The 21075-nt window shown below is 38.4% G+C and overlaps 1 protein-coding gene across 2 annotated transcripts; it reads left to right on the forward strand.

The window, feature by feature from the left end:
- The first annotated feature begins 1784 nt into the window (after positions 1–1784).
- Positions 1785–15227, forward strand: DTWD1 (DTW domain containing 1). Of its 2 annotated transcripts, none has more exons than XM_059858396.1 (5): positions 1785–1970; positions 4153–4431; positions 5514–5657; positions 6507–6774; positions 10584–15227. In XM_059858396.1, the coding sequence occupies exons 1-5, from the start codon at positions 1800–1802 to the stop codon at positions 10811–10813; spliced, it is 1092 nt and encodes a 363-aa protein (XP_059714379.1). In that variant the 5' UTR covers positions 1785–1799; the 3' UTR covers positions 10814–15227. The 2 variants fall into 2 exon arrangements, with proteins under 2 accessions (XP_059714379.1, XP_059714381.1); XM_059858398.1 differs by lacking the exon at positions 1785–1970 and adding an exon at positions 2226–2487.
- The last annotated feature ends 5848 nt before the right edge of the window (positions 15228–21075 follow it).

Below are 21075 nucleotides of genomic sequence, written 5' to 3' on the forward strand. Positions count from 1 at the left end.
TGCCTTCCATCTGTTGAGAACAGCCTTGGAGCACAGGAGGAAACTGATCCTTGATCTAGCAAAGAATTTAAATTAGCAGCTCAAATATTTGAGCAAATTGTTGGAACCAAAGGTAGTTGTTTAGCCTTGATCATCAAATTGATCACTTCACTGAAATAACTCAGTAAGCATTAAAACAGAGTAATCAGTGTGGTTTTAAGCACCCTGGTATTGCTGAAGGATATACATGCTCAATTTTAATAGCAAGGCAGCAAGACAAATTATGTCTTTAAAAAAGTAAATCAGTGAAATGTTATTGACTGCACTGAAACTATTAACACAGATGCTCATTCTGTGATGCTGTGATTTCTGGGTAAAATGGTTAAGTAACACCAACTTTAAAATGTAAAAAATTCAATACCTTGTTTTGATATTATCCTAAATTTAAGTGCTTCAATTTTTATGTCAGGTTTCTCCTCCTAGATATCTACTATTAAAAATTTAATTTATAATTAAATGCTCCACATCTTTTCAAGCATTTTTTGTTTCTTTGCTCCAGTGTGGGAAAAAGTTCTGGTTCAAAGCTCAAAAGAGCCGATTTTCTGGTTTAAAAGATTTAAGCAAATTAATACTTGCAAATAATGTAGGCAGGTCAAAAGGAATGTCCTACTTCTTCTAAAAAGAACGTCATTCTGACAAATCACTGGTAACCACATTATACTGAATTCTTCAGCAAACCAGAAAGGCATATGTAGTCAAAGATCTCCCTAGCAGTCCTACTAGTGTAAGAAAAGAGAGAAAGGTAAAATCAGAACCAACTATTCCCCCTTTCATCCTCACCAGAACCTCCTGCCTCGGGTTCAGGACTTTCTCTTATTTTAGTAATGGCATGGCCTGATCAAATCTCTTAAACAAAGCTTGATTCAGGATCATCACTCAAGCAAGGTTCCAACCAAAGAAAATTGCTCTACAGCACACAGGCATTTTCCTCCATGGTGTAAGAAAGTTAACAGCAGAGAGTCTGCTCTCTTAAAGGTGTGCCATTTCTACAACACTCTTTGGCAGTGCCCAAGAGTCTTGGAAATACAACCTACACAAACTCAGTTCTCAATATTTACATTCCTAATGCACAAAATACTACTTCATATCCTTAGATGTTAAGAAACATACTAAATACATGAAAGATTTGTAAGGGCACGGAATCACAAAGACAGAACTTCCATTTCCATCTCACTACCTCCACAATATTATACTATTACTATTCATGCACTTCTAAAATGCACACTGAAGAAAAAATTACAAATCTGCCACTATTCTCATGTATTCAGTATTTTGTTTACAAGCTGGAAGCTCTGTGAAGGTTGCAGATTAGCCGAAATTCACCCTAAAGGCTGAATATTGGGTAAATGCTACAATGGAGCAGCATCCTCAACCAGGCCAAGGAATCCCACAGAAGAGATCCCACATTCCCTTTAGAGAGAGATGCAAAACAAGCAGAGAGGAATGCGGCAGCATAATTCCTCCAGCCAATAAATATGCTCTAAGGATACTACTGAGTGCGGGGAAAAATACAGAGTTTAAAAAAAAAAAAAAATCGGATCTATCTTTCCTGGAGTTCGGATGGAACTCAAAGCCGCAGCCTGACACCTCAGAGGCTTTCATGAGGTGCCGCCTCACGAGAGGGCAGCGCTGGGCAGTGGACGCAGGGCAGGAAACACCTGGCGTGGGCCCAGCTGGGAACGCCGGGATTCTCCCCCCTGCCTAAGTAGCTGGAAGTGGTTTCTGGCCAGTTTTTTGTGACCCAAAGCTCGGAACAGCCCATGCGGGGCGTGAGGCGCCCAGAGCAACACAAACCCCTCAGGCAGAGGCGGCCCGCGGGAGCCGCGCTCAGCCCCGGGCTGTTTCCGTTCCCCGCCTCCCCGCGGCGGCCGAGCCCGGCACTTTCGTTCCGGGGCCTGCGAGGGCCGCACGGGAGCCGCGCCGGTCGGCGGGTGAGGAGCGGGCGGTGCGGGGGGGCCGGAGCCGGGCGAGGAGCGGCTGAGAAGCTCCCGCCCCAGCGCGGTGGTGGCGGCAGGAGAGAGGAGGCAGCGCGGCTCGGGAGCGCCGAGGGGCCGCGCTGTGCGCGGGGCGGGCTCGGGCGGCCCGCGGTCGGAAGTGGCTTTGCGCCCACGGGGGCCGCGGTGCGCTGCGGCGGCGGGACGGGGCCGTTCAGACCCGCCCGAGCGGCAGAACCGCGCTGTCGTTCGGGGACAGAGGCAGCGGCCCAGGGCTGTGCCCGCCGAGCGCCCTGCGCTGTCCGCCCGGAGAAGCGGCGAGCGCTGCTCTCTGAGCCGGCCCCGGTGGGCTGATAGCGGCGATCAGCGGCATGGAGGGGGGCTGTGGCGCCCCATGAGCTGTACGCAGCCCCCCGAGATGCACCGGCCGACGTGCTGAGTTGTCCTAGAATTGCGGCTGGAGTGTGGAGAGTACCCTCCGCCGGCAGCGATTTAGCAGGGGTTTGGAGATGAGGTGCAGATGGAGTTGTTGTTTAGTCTTAAAAATATCTGTCTGAAAGGAGATTTGGATCTTAAAATTCTAGTCTGTCATTTTCTGAATTGTGCTGTACTGTAGGTATAGTACTGCAGCGTGGGCACAGCTATTTATTTTGAGGCCACAGCGTATCCCTTGTCAGCGTGGATAACAAAAGTGCTTCAGGGTGTCACCGTTGAGCGCCACAGAGTGTAAGACATTACACTGAAAAGAATCAGTTTGCAGGCTGGGAATGCATGTCCAATTCCAGGGCCTCTCGCCCTCTGCTTCTTGAGGAAACTTGATAATAGCACAGGTTATTCTGAGATGTAAAGTATACTGGCTTTATCTCAGAGAAACTTGAAAGCAAATTGCACTAGAAAATTTGTATGCATATTAGATTTTGTGTTTATTTGAGTGGACTTCCCTGACCTTTCAAAAGTTAGATCTTGGCAGAGGGAGAGGGGAAGGTATCATAGCATGCATGAGTGTTTAATTTTACCAGAAAATAACAATTTTTTCTGGGATTGATTTTAATTTGGTGTTGGAAACTTAGCTTAGTTTTTTTGGTTTTGTTACTTTCCAATTACATTACACTTGATTTTATTTAAACGCTTCATTTTGGATTACATTTCAGGACTTACTGTTTGTTTGTTTTTGTTAAACATGACTTTGCTACATGATTTCATAAGTGTGATCCTTGACATGAAAAAGTAAGTCTAAATTAGCTGAAAGTAAATTCTGAGAATAACTTCTTTCATTGCATGTGATGCAGCACAAAGTGCCAAAGGCAGTTTTTAACTACTGCAGGCTGTGCAGGCTCCTGGCTGGGGGTTGGTTTGGGGATGAGAGAGCAGCCCGAGGGATCAGTGAGAGGGGGCTGTGACAGCACAGCAGCACTAATTCTGTCTGCCCCGGGGGGCACATGGTCATGTTTCTCATGCCTTGCTACATGGTGAGAATTCCGTGCCAGCTGCAGAGCGTGAGACAACAGCTCTCCAGAAGAAAGCCTGACAAAAATCCATCGATGGTACTAAATAAACACAAAGTTGTGGAAATCTAGACTGGGTCAGTGCTTAGTATATGAAACATGGGGCACCAAAGCCCTCTTCTAGCTGTTACTTTGCAGCCTCAAGCTCTTCTCCTGGAGAATTTCTTCTGTTTCACAAAGTTCTGTCCAAGAGGAATTTCATTCAGGTTATTTGGTTGGCCCACACGCAATAAATTTTAGGATAGAGATCTAAATTAGCACAACAAACTTTTGCCTTACAAATTTCTATCCTGTAGGCATATAATTCCTTGTCAGTAGTCATGTTGGAGACTAATGGGATTGCTCATCCAGGTAAACACTGCTTACCAGTGTTTTCGTAAACTTTTAGGCACAGATCTTAACAACAGAGAAATAATAGACTTCTGCAGGACTTAAATGAGTGGATAGTGAATCCACATGTGTGCATTAAGGATGCAGATCTCAAGTTCTTTCCAGCTGTTTATCCCATGCTCTCCCTGAAATCTCTTGAATCAGATGATTTTATTATTCTTTCTGTTGTGGGAAATACCTTCTTTAATGAGATGGTTTTGTTAAATGGGATAATACAGAATATTTTCCAGTAGATTAGTTCATAGTAATTGGATTTTTGTTTAACAATATTTTGTCTGTTTCAGCTAACCATGTATTTAAATTCATCTACACTTTTAAATGAAGAAAAGGCTCAAGGAGCACAAAGAACTACTGAGTGTTTGGAAAGCCTACTGCAGACTCCATCATCGATTCAAGATAATCCACTTCAACAATTACAGTTAGCATCCCAGGAAGTACTGGAAAAGGCAAAAAAGAGTGGGAGATCAAAATGCCCCCGATGCAATAGTTCAAGGATGTTTTATTGTTATATATGCTTTGTTCCTGTTGAAACTGTCCCTACCAAAGAAATTCCAACTGTGAAAGTTAGTATTGGTTAATGATTTTTTATAATATCTTTGGGGTTTTAGTTACTGTGGACAGAGAATAGTCTGTCTGCAGCCATTTCTTTTTCTGACTCATTCTTTTCAGACATTCCTTTTGAACACAGCTATAAGTATGAATAAACTACAGTTAGATAAAATTACTGTTCTTACTTGAGGAATTACATGTACAAACACTGAAAATGTTCCAATCCTCACATAAACATTTATTTATCTTCTAGATGGGAATATAGGCTGAAGTCACTCAGCTTCTCATGCAACAGTGTTTCCACTTAGTTGCTGAAAGTTTCTTTACAGTGCTCTTGCACATTCTTCAGTTTCTAATAACTCTGGCCAGAAAATGTTATATTGTGAGCAAAACATTTGTCCAAAACCAAAGATGAATTTTACATAAAATATGACCTAAAAGACATTCCTATATGTCATGGTTCTATAATTCAGATAACTGCTGTTAAATGTAAATAGTGTAATGTCTTTCAGCTGAGTTACCTGGGGAAACTATCAGAGAGGACTGAGACATTTTGCAAAATCAGTTAGGATCTAAGATGCATTTTGAAGACAGTAGAGTTTGGAAGCATCATAAAAATACTGTGGAAGTACTTTTGAAATTTGACCTAGTAAACTGAGGTATATTTTCATTGAAATAGTCATTTTCACAGTTGGGTGACTACCTAATAGAGATAAGTATTCATATTTAGAACCATTATATTGCTCAAATTAAGTGCACATCCAGCTTACCTTATTGATTCTATTTCTGGAGATTTTACCACACTACTGCTGGCAGCATTCCAAAGTGCATCACTGCTTACTTAGCTATTTGCATAAATTGAATGTTGTAGGTGCTTCTTCTAACTTGTCTCTAGTTTAGTTCTAAACCTATTAAAAAAAAATCATCACATACATTTTAATTACACACCCATAGGAATTTCTTCCAAATTTTGAATCAGTTCTTGTTTGTGTCTAATAGATAAGTTTCTAAGTAAGTTCTAATAAGTTCTTGTAAGGTTCTAATAGATGTTTGTAAATATGATGATAAATACTGCTTTTTTCTTCTTTTACTGTAGTTACCTTTGAAGATTGACATTATTAAACACCCAAACGAAACCGATGGCAAAAGCACTGCTGTGCATGCTAAGCTCCTGGCACCTGATGATGTTACAATTTATAAATACCCTTGCATTCCAGAGTATGAAGAGAAGAGACACGAAGTAAGAGATTCTCTAGAGATATCCAGGCTTTATGCTGGGGAGGTACAGCTTCCTGCTGCAGTGGTAGTGCCCTGCAGGGAGGAAACCACTGTTCCATTAGTGCAGTCCATCCTGTGCTCTCTCAGAGATTAGCTCTGGAAACACACAGTTCTGGACTGTAACCTTTTCTCCAAAGCTGAGAAAGACTGCAGCACTATTTAACCACCTTGCATTTTCTATGTTCGTCTCCTCACATAATGGAGAATTGGATTTACTGTGTATCTGAAGAAATATTTTGCCTATAAATGAAAGTATTCAACTTGGAGCAAGTTAAACAGCAGTTGAATTTTGTGCTCATAGTAGTAGCTGCAATATTTAAACCTCCTTAAAATTATTAACACTCGCTTTGACAGAGGAAAACAACTAAAATTCAAGTCTTGTTTGTCATAGCATAGAGCACAAAAAAAGTGAATTATGAACTTGGATGTATATGTTCATTTAAATGGTAAGCTATCCTTTTTGGCCCTCCTGCCCCATATACTGCAGTGACAAGTGACATTTGAACTTCCTCATGGCTGACACCAGTGTCTTGGCTGAAAAAACTTTTTATACAGAAGTGTTAGAGGTGGTAGTAGAAGCATGGAAGTAACATTAATTAAAAATCTCTGTTAAGGATCTCAGTTCATTAACATGTTTTTAGCACGGATTTAACACTGTGTTGGACAATGTAATATTTTTAAGAGTTACTATTTCATCTTGTCCTAATTTAAATATTTCTGGACAGGGTAGAAAATGTCTGTTTAATGGAACAATTCCTGTTGGTTTATTAGATTTTATTGACACTCAGATCTCTTTGTTTTCCTCATTCAGATAGCACTTATATTTCCTGGCCCCAATTCAGTTTCAGTAAAAGATATTGCTTTCCATCTCCAAAAGTACACCAAGAAAGGTGTCTGTTCTAGTGACGATGACTGTTCCAGAGAGCCAGTTCTTAAACAAGCAAAAATAGAAGCAGAAAAAAATCCAAATGAATGCATCTCAAGCAGCAGGAGTGAAGGCACCGGACTGAAGAAAATAATATTTATTGACAGTACCTGGAATCAGACTAACAAGATAATAACTGATGAACGACTTCAAGGTAAAAAAGTACAAGTTGATACTGAGACATTATTGCTGCAGAAATGATTAAGGGACATATGTCTATAACAGACCTGAGCACAATGTAAGCTTGTTTGTACCCCTATCTCTGGGTGTGTATATGAAGGATTCAGCAGCCTGTTCCAGGGCTGTAAAATACTTCCTGAGCCAGACTCCATTACTTTTCATGTCATATAATTTATTTTGCAAAAAGATAATACTAGTACTAAGAAAGCATTGACATTTATTTGTCTCACTTCTCTATTGGAGCAAATTTCCTCAGTCTCAGAGAATGGGAGCTATCATGTTAGACAGTAGAACAGTAGTTAGAATGGCCTCTGAAGGAAGCCAGGAAGATTTTTTTGCAGGTGGCTGCCTGCTTTCCAGAGACCCACAGGACCATTTGTGTACATGTTTGTGGCAAACAGGCCCCAAGAAGGTAAATAAGGGATTTAGGAGGTTCAGCACAGGTTTGTCATGACTCGGGTTCTCTTTCTCCTCGCGTTGTTAATGGACATTTCCATGATCTCACTACTCCAGACAAAAAAGGAATGGCTGCTTGCCCTCCACACCCTTCTAACTCTGAGAGCAGAAATTGGTAATTCTGCAAAAAGTTTTTGTCTTAGGTTCATTACAAGAAGTTTACATTTAAGCATTCTAATTAAAACCACAAAAGACAAAACAATTTAGCAATAGCATTCCATTTCCTTTGAGATGAATATAAGTTTGAAAATACTTTCATTAGTGCAAAAAGTGCACTTAGCTGGGAGGCAGGTTGTCAAGTTTATATGCAATATACATATAAATACATACACATATACACTACTACTGCTTCACACTGGATCCTACAAGGAATTTCACAGACTTTCTTGCATAGAAGATGGATGTTGCCTTGCTGTCTAGTCAGTTTATTAAAGAATCCCACATGTTATTATGATGTATTGGCTAATTAAAATCCTGTTATAAGTATTTAGTTTAACACAAAACATACTCTATCAGCTACATTGAAGTATTACTGTAAAGATTAGAGGAATTGCATGTTGCACGTTAATGTAAGGCATTTGAAACTTATTTTAAGAGGACAAATTCAAGGAAAATAACAGGCAGCCAGGGGAACTGAAAATTTCCATGGAAGCCTATGCATATATTAGTCAAAAAGTCTTAATTGGTGGTACTTTGGAGCTCTTGAATGGTTTCCAGTTTCCCCATGACAATGCTGATTTGGTGTATTACTCTCTGGTTTCTAGAACCAATCTCAGTTCCAGCTGTTTTCCAGCTGTTTTGCAGCTCCCTGGGTTCCTGAGTTTCAGGATTGCTGTGAGGTTTAATAGTGTCATGCAAGTCAGTTTCTAGTATGGGAGAATTTTACCCATCCTCACATTGGGTGTAACAGTGTGCACAGCCTGTGCACGTATTGCTTTCCTTAGTGCTTGTCATAAAGAACATAAATTGCATTAATACCCCTTTTAGAGATTGCAGTTTTCACTTCTAAGATGAATGGGGCAGAGTTTCCTTAGGCATAAACTGATGACATTTTTATGTTGTACATACATGAAAAATAGAGAACTGTTTTCATTTTTCAGTTCAATTGCAAATGAAGTCATCATCCTACAAAATATCCATCATATGTTAAAGTTCAAAAAGGAATGTTCATAATTCCAAATAAAAAGTAATTGCCATACTTATTAAGTTACAAGAAATATTGAATGAAAACATTAATGAAGCCAAGAAAATGTAAAGAAAAGCCTTGTATTTTGTAAGCTTATATTTATATAGACAGTAAATCTAGTAAATTGTGCTGCAAGAGAAAGCAAATGAGTACATCAGTCTTAAGCTGAGAGAACTTGGACAAAAAATAGTTCTATATTTTGGAAAAGTGTTAACATACCTTTAGAAAACAAAACTAAATCAGTTAAAGACAAGAAATACATGAGAGTTGGTACTGTCTAGGATTGACTACTTCATTAAAAGTGATCCCTAGATCAGAAAACAAACAGTTGAATCTAATGTTAATGATGACTTTCTCATGTCGGTGATGGAGCTTATTGGCAACATCACCAGGATTGTTAAAAAAACTGATTGGGTTTTTTTCTCTGTAAGTTTGAACTGCTTTGTATCAGCCAAATATTTTATTAGCTTATTCATTAGCAGTGTGGGGTTTCATATGAACGGTGAGTATTTGTGAGCAAACATTGCCTTTGGCTGTATACAGATCCAGTACAGATGAAACGTGCTCAGTAAACTTTTATCCTTAACCCCCTCCGGTTTTGGTTTTGGTTTTTTTTTTTTTATGAAGGGTCCTAAAGTCTTTTGTTTGAAAGTAACTGATACTGCAGTTGTGGTAAGCTCAGTAGTGTCCGTGGTCCTGCCTTCAGTGAACTTTTGTTTGTATTCAAACCACAGCTACGTAGGAGTTTAATGTTGGAGGAATCATCCCTGAGATTTACTTCACTGCTTTTAGGGTGAAACCACTGTGGATTTGATGGAAGTTTTCATTTTGGTTAGGCCTGAGAATTCAAGTGTTGAAAACCCTTGAGGGCAACAAGCTTAATGCAGTTTCCTACTGCTATTTTAAGTTTCACGTGTGTAGGATTATTAGAGGTAATAATTAGACTGTGTATGATATTTTGAGGTTTTGGTTCTGAAATCTCAATAATAACATTTAAATTCAAGGACAGACTCTCCTGTTCAGGTTTTTTTTTAAATGCTGTAATTGAGATTTCTTCTACAGTGCAGGATACCATACTTTACTAACTGCAAAGCAAACAACTAAATCCCTCTTGCAATTACACTGGAAAGAATTAAACACAGTTTGTATGCTAAAAGTGTACAATTACAAGTGCTGGCCTCTAGCCTGAATTTGGACCTTTCTGAAACTTCCCTGTCTATAACTTCCAAGCAATTCTTAGACTATACTGGTTTTTGTACTGTTACCTGTATTAAATTATCCCATGAGACAGAGTATCAGATTGTGATAGAAAAAGACAACTTTACAATCTGCTTCTGATATTGTTGACAGGTGTGTACCCTGTTCTTCATGATCCAAGTGCCCATCCTGTTTACAAAGTGATAACACATTGAGTTGGTTTCAGTTTTGAATAGTTTGTGCATCTTAGGAAATATAAAAACTAAGATACCTGTTTAAAATTCATCCGAATAATAGAATAGTTACAGAGACTACAAGTAGATTAAAGATTGTTTTTGTGCCATACAGACACCAAATTCCTTCTTTCATCTTAAGTGGGAATGCTTTTAGTATCTAGTAAAGTTAATTACAAGATGCTGTCATACTTACTCCTGAGTAATTTCAGTGACATTTTAGTTACTTAACAAGCATAAATTAAAAGTTCCTGGCTCTTGCAAATAGTCCTCACTTCAGCAACACTAACAGTCTAAGGGATTCTGTTTTACACTTGGAAAGTATTACCTTGGCAAAAGATGAAATAATTTTCTGAACATTGATGAGTCTTGGCAGGTGTGGGTTTCACTCTTGCTGTGTGAAGCGACTCTGCAGTTTACTGAGGGCTATGTGGCTGTTTGAGTGAAAGGATAACTTGTAATTAACTGCAGATTTGAAGACTGTAACCGAGGATTTACAGCACTTCATCAAATTCCAAAGTGGTCCAAAAAGGATGGTAAAATTATTGTTTCAGTTTTACAGATGAAAAGTGTAGGTACAGGAAGAAAAATTATTTTCCTGCAGGCATTGAGCAGGTTAGCAGCAAAGTCAGAAAACAAAACTAAAGTCTTGGGTGACATTCTGGCCACAATCCACATTGTCTAATCTAGGTCATGTTTTTTCCTTGACAGGGTTACTGCAAATTGAGTTGAAGACAAGGAAAACTTGCTTTTGGCGTCATCAGAAGGGAAAACCAGATACATACCTTTCCACAATAGAAGCAATTTATTATTTCCTTGTGGACTATCATCAGGAGATTTTGAAGGAGAGCTACAAAGGACAATATGATAATCTGCTTTTTTTCTTTTCATTTATGTATACATTGATTAAAGATGCCAAGTGTTGTGCAGGAAAAGAGTAAGGTGTCTGGTGGTGCATGACACTACTTTTTTTTCTAATAATAAACTACACAAACAGAACTAGGATTTTTTTTTTTTTTGGAAATAGACTGTACTCTAAATAATGTCCAGAAGTGAGCTGCAGACCTCCTCCTGCACACTTGAGGTTGTAGAACTGCTCACATGAGCACTCTTATTAGAGTTACTTATTTGAAAACAGTTACATTTTCCTAAATATTGCTGTACTTCAATCTACAGGCCTGATGTGCTCAGTGTGATGAGCACATTTCCTGAGATGGGAGTGGAGGACCTGACCCCTGTTCCCGTAAGGAGTGATCTCTTTTAACTGTAAGAAGGAATTAGCATGCTGGCTTTTCATTGTTACTAATACTTATGTCAGATGTTTTCTTTGTGATTTACACAGCAATACTGATTTTGCCTTCGTGGCATCAAAGGCTTACTGAATGAGCAGATGGGGTTTAGTTGCCAGGGAGAGTGGCAGCAATAGAGAATGAAGGAGCACATTAATTCAATATGAATTATATAATTTCAAGTTTAATTCTGGAAAACTCTTCTAGTATTAAAAAAAGTGGTCTCTTTAAACACTGTTATACAATGTATGATTTCTGTAGTACCATTCATGTACTCTTATATTAGGATTATTCTCAACTTCTTGGGTAATTTTAGACTTCTTCAAACAAATTTAGTTACATGTTTATTACTGTTACATATTATCATTATTTGGGGGAGCACTAACCTAACAAATGTCACTATGGCATATTGTAGGCACCACAAATGGTGGTTCTGACCACAATACTTGTGACAAGGCTTCCTTAAACTAGGCAGGCTGTGAATCTGCTTTGTTTTTCCTTTTGCAGTGATGGGGCAGATTAGAGACTTGGTGCTGATGGGAGCTTTGTCATAGCTGTAGTGCTGCTGTCAGACTCATCATGTGTGAATGTAGTTTTGCCAGGCTACACCAGCTCAGCCAGTGCTGGCAGAGGTAATAGGCCTGAGCTTTAGAGCAGAGGTACATGAATGTATTTTAGATTATACATTGATAAAAGTTATATTCCTAAGGTAGAAAAAATGTTTCATTAGAGGTATAATATAAGATTGATAAATATTTCTGAATATTCTTAGAAATGTGTTACTTAAGATAAAATATATCTTGTCAAAGTGACAGACTGAAAAATTACAATAGATTATTTTTTAAACAAAACATCCAAGCTTTTGTTCTCACTTGTAGCATACTCTCTAGGAGGGCACTCACACACCCTGGTGAACATAGAAATAATGTCTTGGAAAATACTTCAAGAAAATATTTTTATACTTACACAGCAGTCCATACAGGCTCAAATAGATGGTTTGTACTGCATTTTTAACAGTGAAAAAACCCCTGCATTTCAAGGTGAAATCTTAGTATTGCTTCAAACACAAGATACAAATACACTCTCTTACATCATACCTCATATTGGTGCACAAGCACATATAAAAATGCATTTCAGTGGACAACAAAAATATATCCCCATTTGCAGAACAAAATGCTGGTTATGTTATGAAATTATGAAATGTGCATGAACTATAACAGCACCACAGGAAACACAGGCTTGAAGTCAGAATGAGAAAGATAATTTTTATATCTACCTATATATTGAGTTCATATGCCAAGCAATGAGAAAAATCAGCAGTCATGTCTCAGTGCTATTGAAACAACACTGACTACTCATTTCGTTCTTATTGCTATTGAGAGGTTATTTTGGCTTTTTAACATGATTAATATTATTTCCTTCGGTATGAATTTTGATAGTCTTTTGACATTTCCATCTGTTCTTGTATTTCTTAAACAAAGATTGTTGTAATTTATTTTTTTTTAAATCACAGAAGTATAATAGCTCGAGCAGGAAACTTTCACCCACTTTAAACAAGCAAAAATAAAATTAACCCACTGACCTAATGTTTTACAAGAACCAGAGAGAAAAATCTGGGGGGAGATGGGGAGTTACTTCCAAGACACATTTCCCTGAAAACATGTTTTTTATTTAAGAAGCAGAGGTCAGATAAAAGCTTGTATAAGCTGTTCTTCGTTACTTTTGGAAAATAGTTTCATAAGGTGAAAAATTGTTTCCAAATTTAAGTTTTGTGTATCTCACTTTATTTGAACAATGGGAATTAAGAACCTTTTCCAAAAGAAAATTAGTTTTACTTCTCAGAAATTAATGTACAGAAAGGATTTTACTTCTGGCATACTGTATCCAGGAACTGGGTTCAGATTCTTTTTCTTCCAGTGCAACCTCAGTGTAATGCAAGAGTCATTTGTTACACCAAAGGACAGAGGCACACCTAATATCTGTAATTCTTTACCGTCTGTTGCTGTTCCTCTGATAACCTTTTATGGGGGCAGGAAGGAGGTTTTTGTCACTCCTGCTGCAAATCTGTCCTGTCTGAGCAGTAGATGTAGTTGCCTTTTCTCTTATATATATAAAAATATTTACATCCTCTATTTAATTTTGATGTTGTTATAAGAAGCCAAACCAAGTCATCCATCTCACACTGAAAGCATCTTAGTACAACTGATACATTTCCCCAGCTTTGAGACTAAAGAAAAATTTTGCTGCACTAAATGAAAGCAATCAAGTGGTTAATCCTTTCAAGTGCAATTAGCAGCACTGACCTCCCTGTTCTTTAAGTTGAGGGTCATGGGGAGGTAAAGGCCAGTTCTGGGCCTTTTCTTTCATATCAGAATACCCCTTCACTATCTCTTCTGTTTCCAAAAACATCAGAGACCAAGAGAGAAAAACAGGCTTCTGCTTCCATTAGCAGTAACTTAAACAGCCATAAGTTAAAGGGGGAGGAAAAGGAAGAGCAGCTCTATCTCCTCTCACAACAGGAGACATCTGGCCTCCTGTGGGGAGGCCCCAGATAACAAAGAACCTGTCAGTGCAAACCTCCACGATGTGTTCAGAGAACCATTTTACCTGCAGTCTGGCTCATTCATTTCCTGCCACTGAAGCCATCTGCTTTTGCTTATTGTGGGTATTTTTGTTCTTTGTTTGGCCAGGAGCATGAAGTGGCTGCACTTCAGCATGCCTGTAAGCTTGGTCAGAGGGAGTATTTAATCCTTTTCTCAAAATGAATAAGAGATGGAGCTGCTGCAAAAAACAATTCCTTTCCTGGAAGGTAGCAGAAATGTCATCCAAGCCGAGGTTGAATAAAGGGTCATGACAGAGCATGGGGTAAAGATACATTGAGATTGAAAAGAGATGCCAACTTGGAATCTACAGCATAACCTCCCAAAGCACTTGTAATCTTACCTGATTTAAATCCTTTGCTACTGCTTCTTGCAATTTTTGAGTCCATCTGGTTTTCCACATAGTGTTCTTCAGGCTTAACTGCAGCATGATACAAGGATCTGTTCTTACCTTGCCCTTGCAGTGTGTTTCAGTACTTTGCCTGAATGCTCTAAAACTCAGTCTACATAAATGATGGTGGTTATAGCATGCTTGTACAAAGTGTAATGTGATATGAAAATCCATCCTACCTACCTCTACCTTCAAAAGTGCCAAAAGAAGATAGGAGGGAGGGAAAGTTCCTATTAGTTTCCCATCATGTACTATAACACAGTTAATACACCCCCACATGCCATTAACTTGTGTCTCAGAATATTCTGCCTTTAACAAAAGTTAATGGCAGTTGCAGTACATTTCCAACAGGAAAGCTTTCTCACTAAGATCAAAATGTGTGGCAGTTAAACTCTTGATCTACTGATACCAGAATGTGAGGTCAGCTACTAAGGTACTGAAGGACTCATCGTAGCTCCTAAACTTATTCCTTGTCTTGAGGGACACCATCTTAGTAAAATTCTAATTCTTTAAGAATGTTAGTTGTGACTGATCAAACTTAGTAATACCAACATTAAAAGGAAGTGTTTATATGAAAACTCTACCAGATTCTTCCTGTTTGCTTGTTGGGAAAGACAACACGTAGCTGCCATTTAACGGATTCAGAAGAGAAATGAGATGCTGTCGAATTTAGAAAGTAGTCTATCACATAAAACTACTCATAGAGATGTGATTTCTTCACTCTAGCTGCCAGAAATAAAATAAAATAATTCTGAAGTTCCAGAGTAAGAGGTGGGAACTAGTTCTCTAATGCAAAACAGACAGCAGACTGTATTTTCACCTCATGGAAAGTGGAAATTTTTGTCTAGCTTTAGCAATACTGGTGCGGTTGCCACATGATTTTACTGCTGACTTCTCAGACCACTGGTGTTGCAATAGGATGTTTAGAAACATACCACAGAAGAGTGAACAGAAGAGAATGTGCTCCACCAACATACCCCAGACTGACTCCTGCTCCTTCTCTGATCCTGTGCACTGTGCTTCCCTTACTTGTAAAAGTAATTTCTGCCTCTGAATAAAGTGTCTATCCATGAAACTGGGCCCATAAGCCAGTTTAACTGGCATGAAATCTAAAAGCTTTAGTACAATTTCTGAAATTATTTGCTTTGGAGATGGATACCAATGAACTGAAGAGAATCAAACTCCTTTAGATTTAAAAAAGCATCCTTTTGTCTTTTCTACAGAAGAATAATACTTTGGATTCCTGCAAAAGAAGCTTGTTCAAGCTGAAACTCAGCCTTCATTTAATTTCCTAATGTTAAATAAAAATTCTATATTTCAAGAACATCATAATGTTTTATTCCTTTCAAAAATAAGTTTTGAGTTTTCAGTTTCATGACTAAATTGTTTGCCAAATGCAGCGTGAATTTCAGCTGACCTGAAACTGCATTTTCTAGTGATTAGTCGATGTGGCTGAAACATGCAGTATAGTTTTTCTGTTTGCAGGTTTCCTTGGGGCAGAATTAATGCTACAGTCTTTTTTTTTTTTCATGTTTACAGCAGACAAGGAAGGAACTTGATACAGCTTCCATTGTCAGAAGCATCACATAACACACTTCAGTCTACTTGAGGCAGTTGTATCACGTTCCTCTTTTAACCTCACACGTATCTGAGTGTGGTGACGGTATTGGCTTTGCTCTGCATACCTGAGTTGGTTAAGAATACAAAAGTGCTTGGATTCTATTCTCTTGTGACTTTGTTGGCAAAAAAATACAATGTAGAAAGCTTTACATCACCAAAAGCTTCCTCTTTTTTTTTGAATCTGACTTACTTTTTCCAGAAAACTGTTTTAAAACCAATGCCTGAAGCAGCTGCCAGGGAATTGGCCAAAAAAATTATAGTGTCAAACTCCTGAATGCAGAATGCTCTCTAAGGTAGGCATGGCTGAGCTGATTTTGCTCTTTTTAAAAGAATTCATTGAAAAAAAATGGAGTAAGAAACAAAAAAAAAAAAAAAAAAGCTTGTATTTTTTGAAGCCCATGAAAACTAACACAGTAGATTCAAACAATCAAGGTAACATGCAATATGGATGGTCTGATGGCAATGGCCAGGATTTGGTTTTCTAGGCCTCTGCAAAGTTCTGCTCTTTCTATATAGGCAGTGGTCATTTTCAGCTAAACATGTGCCTATGTATATTCATCTTTGAGGCATTGATTTAGAAAATACATTTCTAGTTTATATTTCTATATGTTGGCACTTTTCTTGTAAGAAATTAATATATCATAACTAACTCTGTACTAAACTCTGCCGTTGTCTTTCAGTACCTTGTTTTGGTTTCCAAAGTTCCAGTATTGGCATGCTACCGGTAACAGAATTGGGATCTTCCTGTGCTGCTGAGTTTACTGTGTCATTTGCACCAGTGACCAGAGCCAAGTCTGTATCTCAGACAAAAAGGAAATATATTACAAAATGTGTTATTATAAAAGGAAAAGCCACTGCTTCAAGTTATCAAGACAACACCAAAGCACATTAATCAAGCATACAATAAATGATGACAGTTTGTTGTTTCATCTGAATGAAAAAATTAAATCCATCTGTTGGTGTTCAAACCTAGAATCCAGTCTTGGCAGTTCCATGTGCTAATGAAAACTATTGAAAAAATTTCATGCATTCTCTATGCAAGATATCATAAAAATAAATACTCCTAAGACTGAAGAGGCAGTGTTACGCAAGGCCGTGGTGAGGTCACTAAACAGAGCCCATGTGTGGGATCTGAGGATGACGTGCATTATGTTATACCACAGAGTATTTCAACACTGCTCACTTACAGGCCAAACCTCCAGTATCTGTTCTGATCAGCTTCTCAGTTCCATGGCTCTGCATGCAAGAAGCACTCCATTTACACCCAATCCATTGTAGCACCAGGAATGAAGTTTTAAATTATTCAAGAGATTCCACCACTTAAGATAGAACACAACTCTAAAAATTGCTTGTAATTCCTAAAACCTCTAACTATGCTGGTCATGAAATGTATATTTCTAGAGTAACACTATTGATAAAAATACAAGGCTTAGTTTAGAGCTTTAGCACCAGCAGTATCAAATAGATTTCCCTTGTCCTCCTCATGCTCATTGACTCCTTCAAGGAACTCTTAATAGGCTTGTGAAATATCTACATAAGCAGTGCTATTCTCTCTGCCCATGTGCCTACCAATTTTTTTTTTCCTAAAGTTGTTCACAGTTTGCCCAGTAAAGTCAAGCTTAACTGCCTGTACATTTGTTCAGTCTCCTAGAGTCTGTATTAAAATCAGTACCATGTTAAAACTTCCATTTCTCTTGACCTTTCTAACTTACAGGGGTGGCTCTGCTTCCCAGGAGCGTGGCAACCTGAGAAGAATGGGGGAAGAACGTTTGGCTGTACCCATTTCTCTATCTTCTGCAAGAGTCCTCCAAGTGACTGAGCAGCATGAGCCAAAGGAATTTAGTGTACTGTTACATGGAGAGCAACATGGTCTAGGGCAACCATAGGTCTACTTTGAGCATAGAAGGGAATAAAAGCAGTCTTATACAAAAATGTCTGATTTCCCTGCTGTTTCAAGTTTTTAAGTCCATGGAAATGTAATGTTAACAAACTTACAGCATCGAATACATCAACACAAGCAGATTATCCTCATTGACAGCAATGAAAATACACCTAATTCAGATGTTCATGAAACAGATAGATAATCTTGTCTTTCCAATCTGAGTTTATAGGATAAACAGTGAGTCAAACATTTTAAGATTGTCAGTGAAAGCATTTGAATTGAGCCTTCTAGAAACAGTAAATTCAAGATCTCACGGTACTAAACTTAGCTTGTAAATCTTCCTTTATTATCTACCCCTGCATAGTTGCTTAGAATAAAGTCATCTAGATTGACTCCCATCCATTAAAGCTGGGTCCAGCAGTGCAAAGCAGCTCTAAACCAGATAAACCAGTGAAGAATTTTGTGAGGGAAATACAGTGTGTGCAAGGTGATACAAAGATCTGAAAAAGTGCTGTTTAAATGACCACATCCCCACCTGTCAATGGCCTACATAGTCTTTAATTTAATAGTTGACCGCGTCAGAAGGAAGTGAAAGGCAGAGGTACTATAGAGCCATCTTTGTCTTTCCTCCTAATGCTGCAGCTCATATGCATCTCCAGAGACATTATCACAGCTCTTACAGCCTTCTTTACTTATGAAGTGTTAAATATATTAGGAAATATTTGCCCTCCTTACAAACTCAGGATTATACAAAAAAAAAAAATATCCAAAAGAGACCATTAAGTGAGTGAAAATTAAAACCACAAATCATTAACACCCTAAACACTGAAAATTTTATGTGCATATTTTTAACAATGCAGCATTCTACTTGGAATTCACAATTTTATTACAAGTAAAGCCCCCGACCCTTTTAAAAATAATTTCTTTAATCTTCAGGGGAAGAGTATATCAACATTTCTAAACATTTCTATTTTTATCAAAATTTCTAAGACTTTGAGTGTTTTCTGCTGGATTTTTTTCATGTGACTATACCAAATGAACTGCACTTAACATTACTTTCTCCAGCAGCCTGCTTTGCTGGGGGAGGCACTTTGGCAATTCTCATCCTTTTTTTCCATATCCCTCTCCTCTCAGAGGCCCCTCATTGTGGTGACCCATTCATTTGGCTACGGGCTGCGTGCAGCTGCCTCTGAAAGAAGCCAACTGTATTCTTGGGTCAGCTGGAGAAGTCAGCTTCATTCCAGCTGTAGGGATGCACAGCACCTCCAACGCCTGTGACTTAGGGCACAGAAGACCCAGGCTTCCCCTCGGGCTTCAGCAGAGGTGCAGAACATTTCAGCTGGCTACATAGCAGCTGCTCAATTGCTTCAGGCAATTCAGTGTACAAAAACTATTATATTTGAGGATTGTCTGCTACATATTTGGAACCATTGTCTTTTGTTCACATGCCTTCATAGGCATTTGTAATTTTTTATAATGAAAGAGGAACGATTAGCTGGCATATTTCAACTTAGTGGCTTATACTGTGCTGTAGATGGGATGCATGAAAACAGAATGTTTCCTGATTTCCATTCATATTTTCCATGTATATTTATGCTACAGAATAACTGTCCTGAAACGCCATGACACGAGCTTTTCTGTTATTGTTGCAATTGAAAATGGATGTTAGCCAAAGTTTGCCATTCTTGGAGAAATCTCAGACTGAGTAGCTGATTACCCTGCCTAAATCTTGGCAGTACTGGGTTACCCATTTTTAGGAAAAGCACGTTTGGGAGGGTTTTTTTAATGAGAATTAACACAATGAGGGAGGCCCAGTAAAGTAACGTCAGTGACCTCATCTCACATTTCTTTGTTATAAACCACTACTATTCAAAGGGTAAAAAACCAAAACCATTTAGGTTTGTGTCCAGTTCTTGCTATTTCCACTGTTCCCAGTCCTGCACTGAAAGCCTTCATTACTTTTAAAGATGAGGAAAACTTCCAGAAGAGTTCACAGACATCAAGTGAGTCATTATTGATTAAAGTCTAATCACAAAGAACAAGACTGACTTACATGGGAGGTGGAATACACATCAACTGCAAAACCTCAAAATTTCACAGTATGACAAATTGTGTGAACTTGATGAAAGTCTTAGGGGCTTGAGGAACCCTTTTGCCTAATGCTGTATTACAGAAGAATGAGCACTGTAGTAACTATCAAGATGTAGGCTCTGAAGCTAATAGTTGTAAAGGTCTGTATCTATGGGCAAAACCAAAAAAGGAACGACTGCTAACATCAGATGAGATACAGATGACATATAAGGAAAGAAGAGGTATTTAACAATTTTAATATTTGGATTATAAGTGTGAATAGGATAAATGCAAAGGAAGCGGGAACAAGATTTTAACATGATTAATGTGAAGTGAATAGTGAAATATTCAATGTTACTCAGGATGTGAGGTAGCTTGGAAAGCCTGTTGTGGAGTAATTTGAACAGCAAATATCTGAACTCTCACCCAGGGTAACGATAGAATCAGACTCCTTTATCTCTTCAATAACTTGGTCTAAGCCAGCGTCAGTGCAAGTTCCAACAATTTTCATAGGTTTCCTTCATGCTGTAGATGCTGTGCCATATCCACCCAAAACTGACATTTGGCAAAGATCAAGCCCAAATGTGAATATACTAAATGACTATATTGGTCAAAACAACAGTTCCAAGTCCATTAAAAGAATCCCAAAATAAATAGTTCATTTGTTCGTTTGCTCTAAGTTCCCATGTAGTTTGTTTGGGAAGTCAGACTGCATTATTTTTCAGCTCATTAAAGTTTACTTTAACAAGCTGTGAAGCTGATACAGAAATAGTTCAACAGTTTAATATTACATTGCCTTTTTTTTTTTTAAAGCCTCAAGATCCCACTTGGCATAACAATTACATTTCAAACAGATTTTCAGATATGCTTTGGAGAAAATTTTGTTTTTCAGACATTTTTAAATTATTTCTCTTCTCCTCCTTAAACTACCTTAACATTTTTCCCTAGTGAAACAAAGATGTTCTTTGTTTAAATAACATTTCCCATCTTGCACGTTATGAAACAGCACATTTCGCACTTCCTCAAGGCCAGTTGCTGGGTGAGATCTTTCAGTGAAGGCCATTCAGTGTTTTATAAAATATTAACTTGCATGGCTGGTTTCACAAGTAAATCACATTGCTGTTATTTTTCTAGTTGTTGTTAAAATTCAGTTGCCAGATTTAGTGTACTAGGAACTGTTTACATACAGCAGGGCTAGAACTTGTGCAAAAATGTCCAAGTTCTCTTATGGCATAAGAACACCACTTCAGCCAGAAGGAATCTACTCTCTCAAGGCCAGTGGTTTGTAATCCATGCCAACATGTGAGTGCCAGTCATGACCCAGGGTGTGACCAGCCAGAACTGAAGTGAT

This window comes from Haemorhous mexicanus, chromosome 13 (genome assembly GCF_027477595.1).
Source record: "Haemorhous mexicanus isolate bHaeMex1 chromosome 13, bHaeMex1.pri, whole genome shotgun sequence".
NCBI lineage: Eukaryota > Metazoa > Chordata > Aves > Passeriformes > Fringillidae > Haemorhous > Haemorhous mexicanus.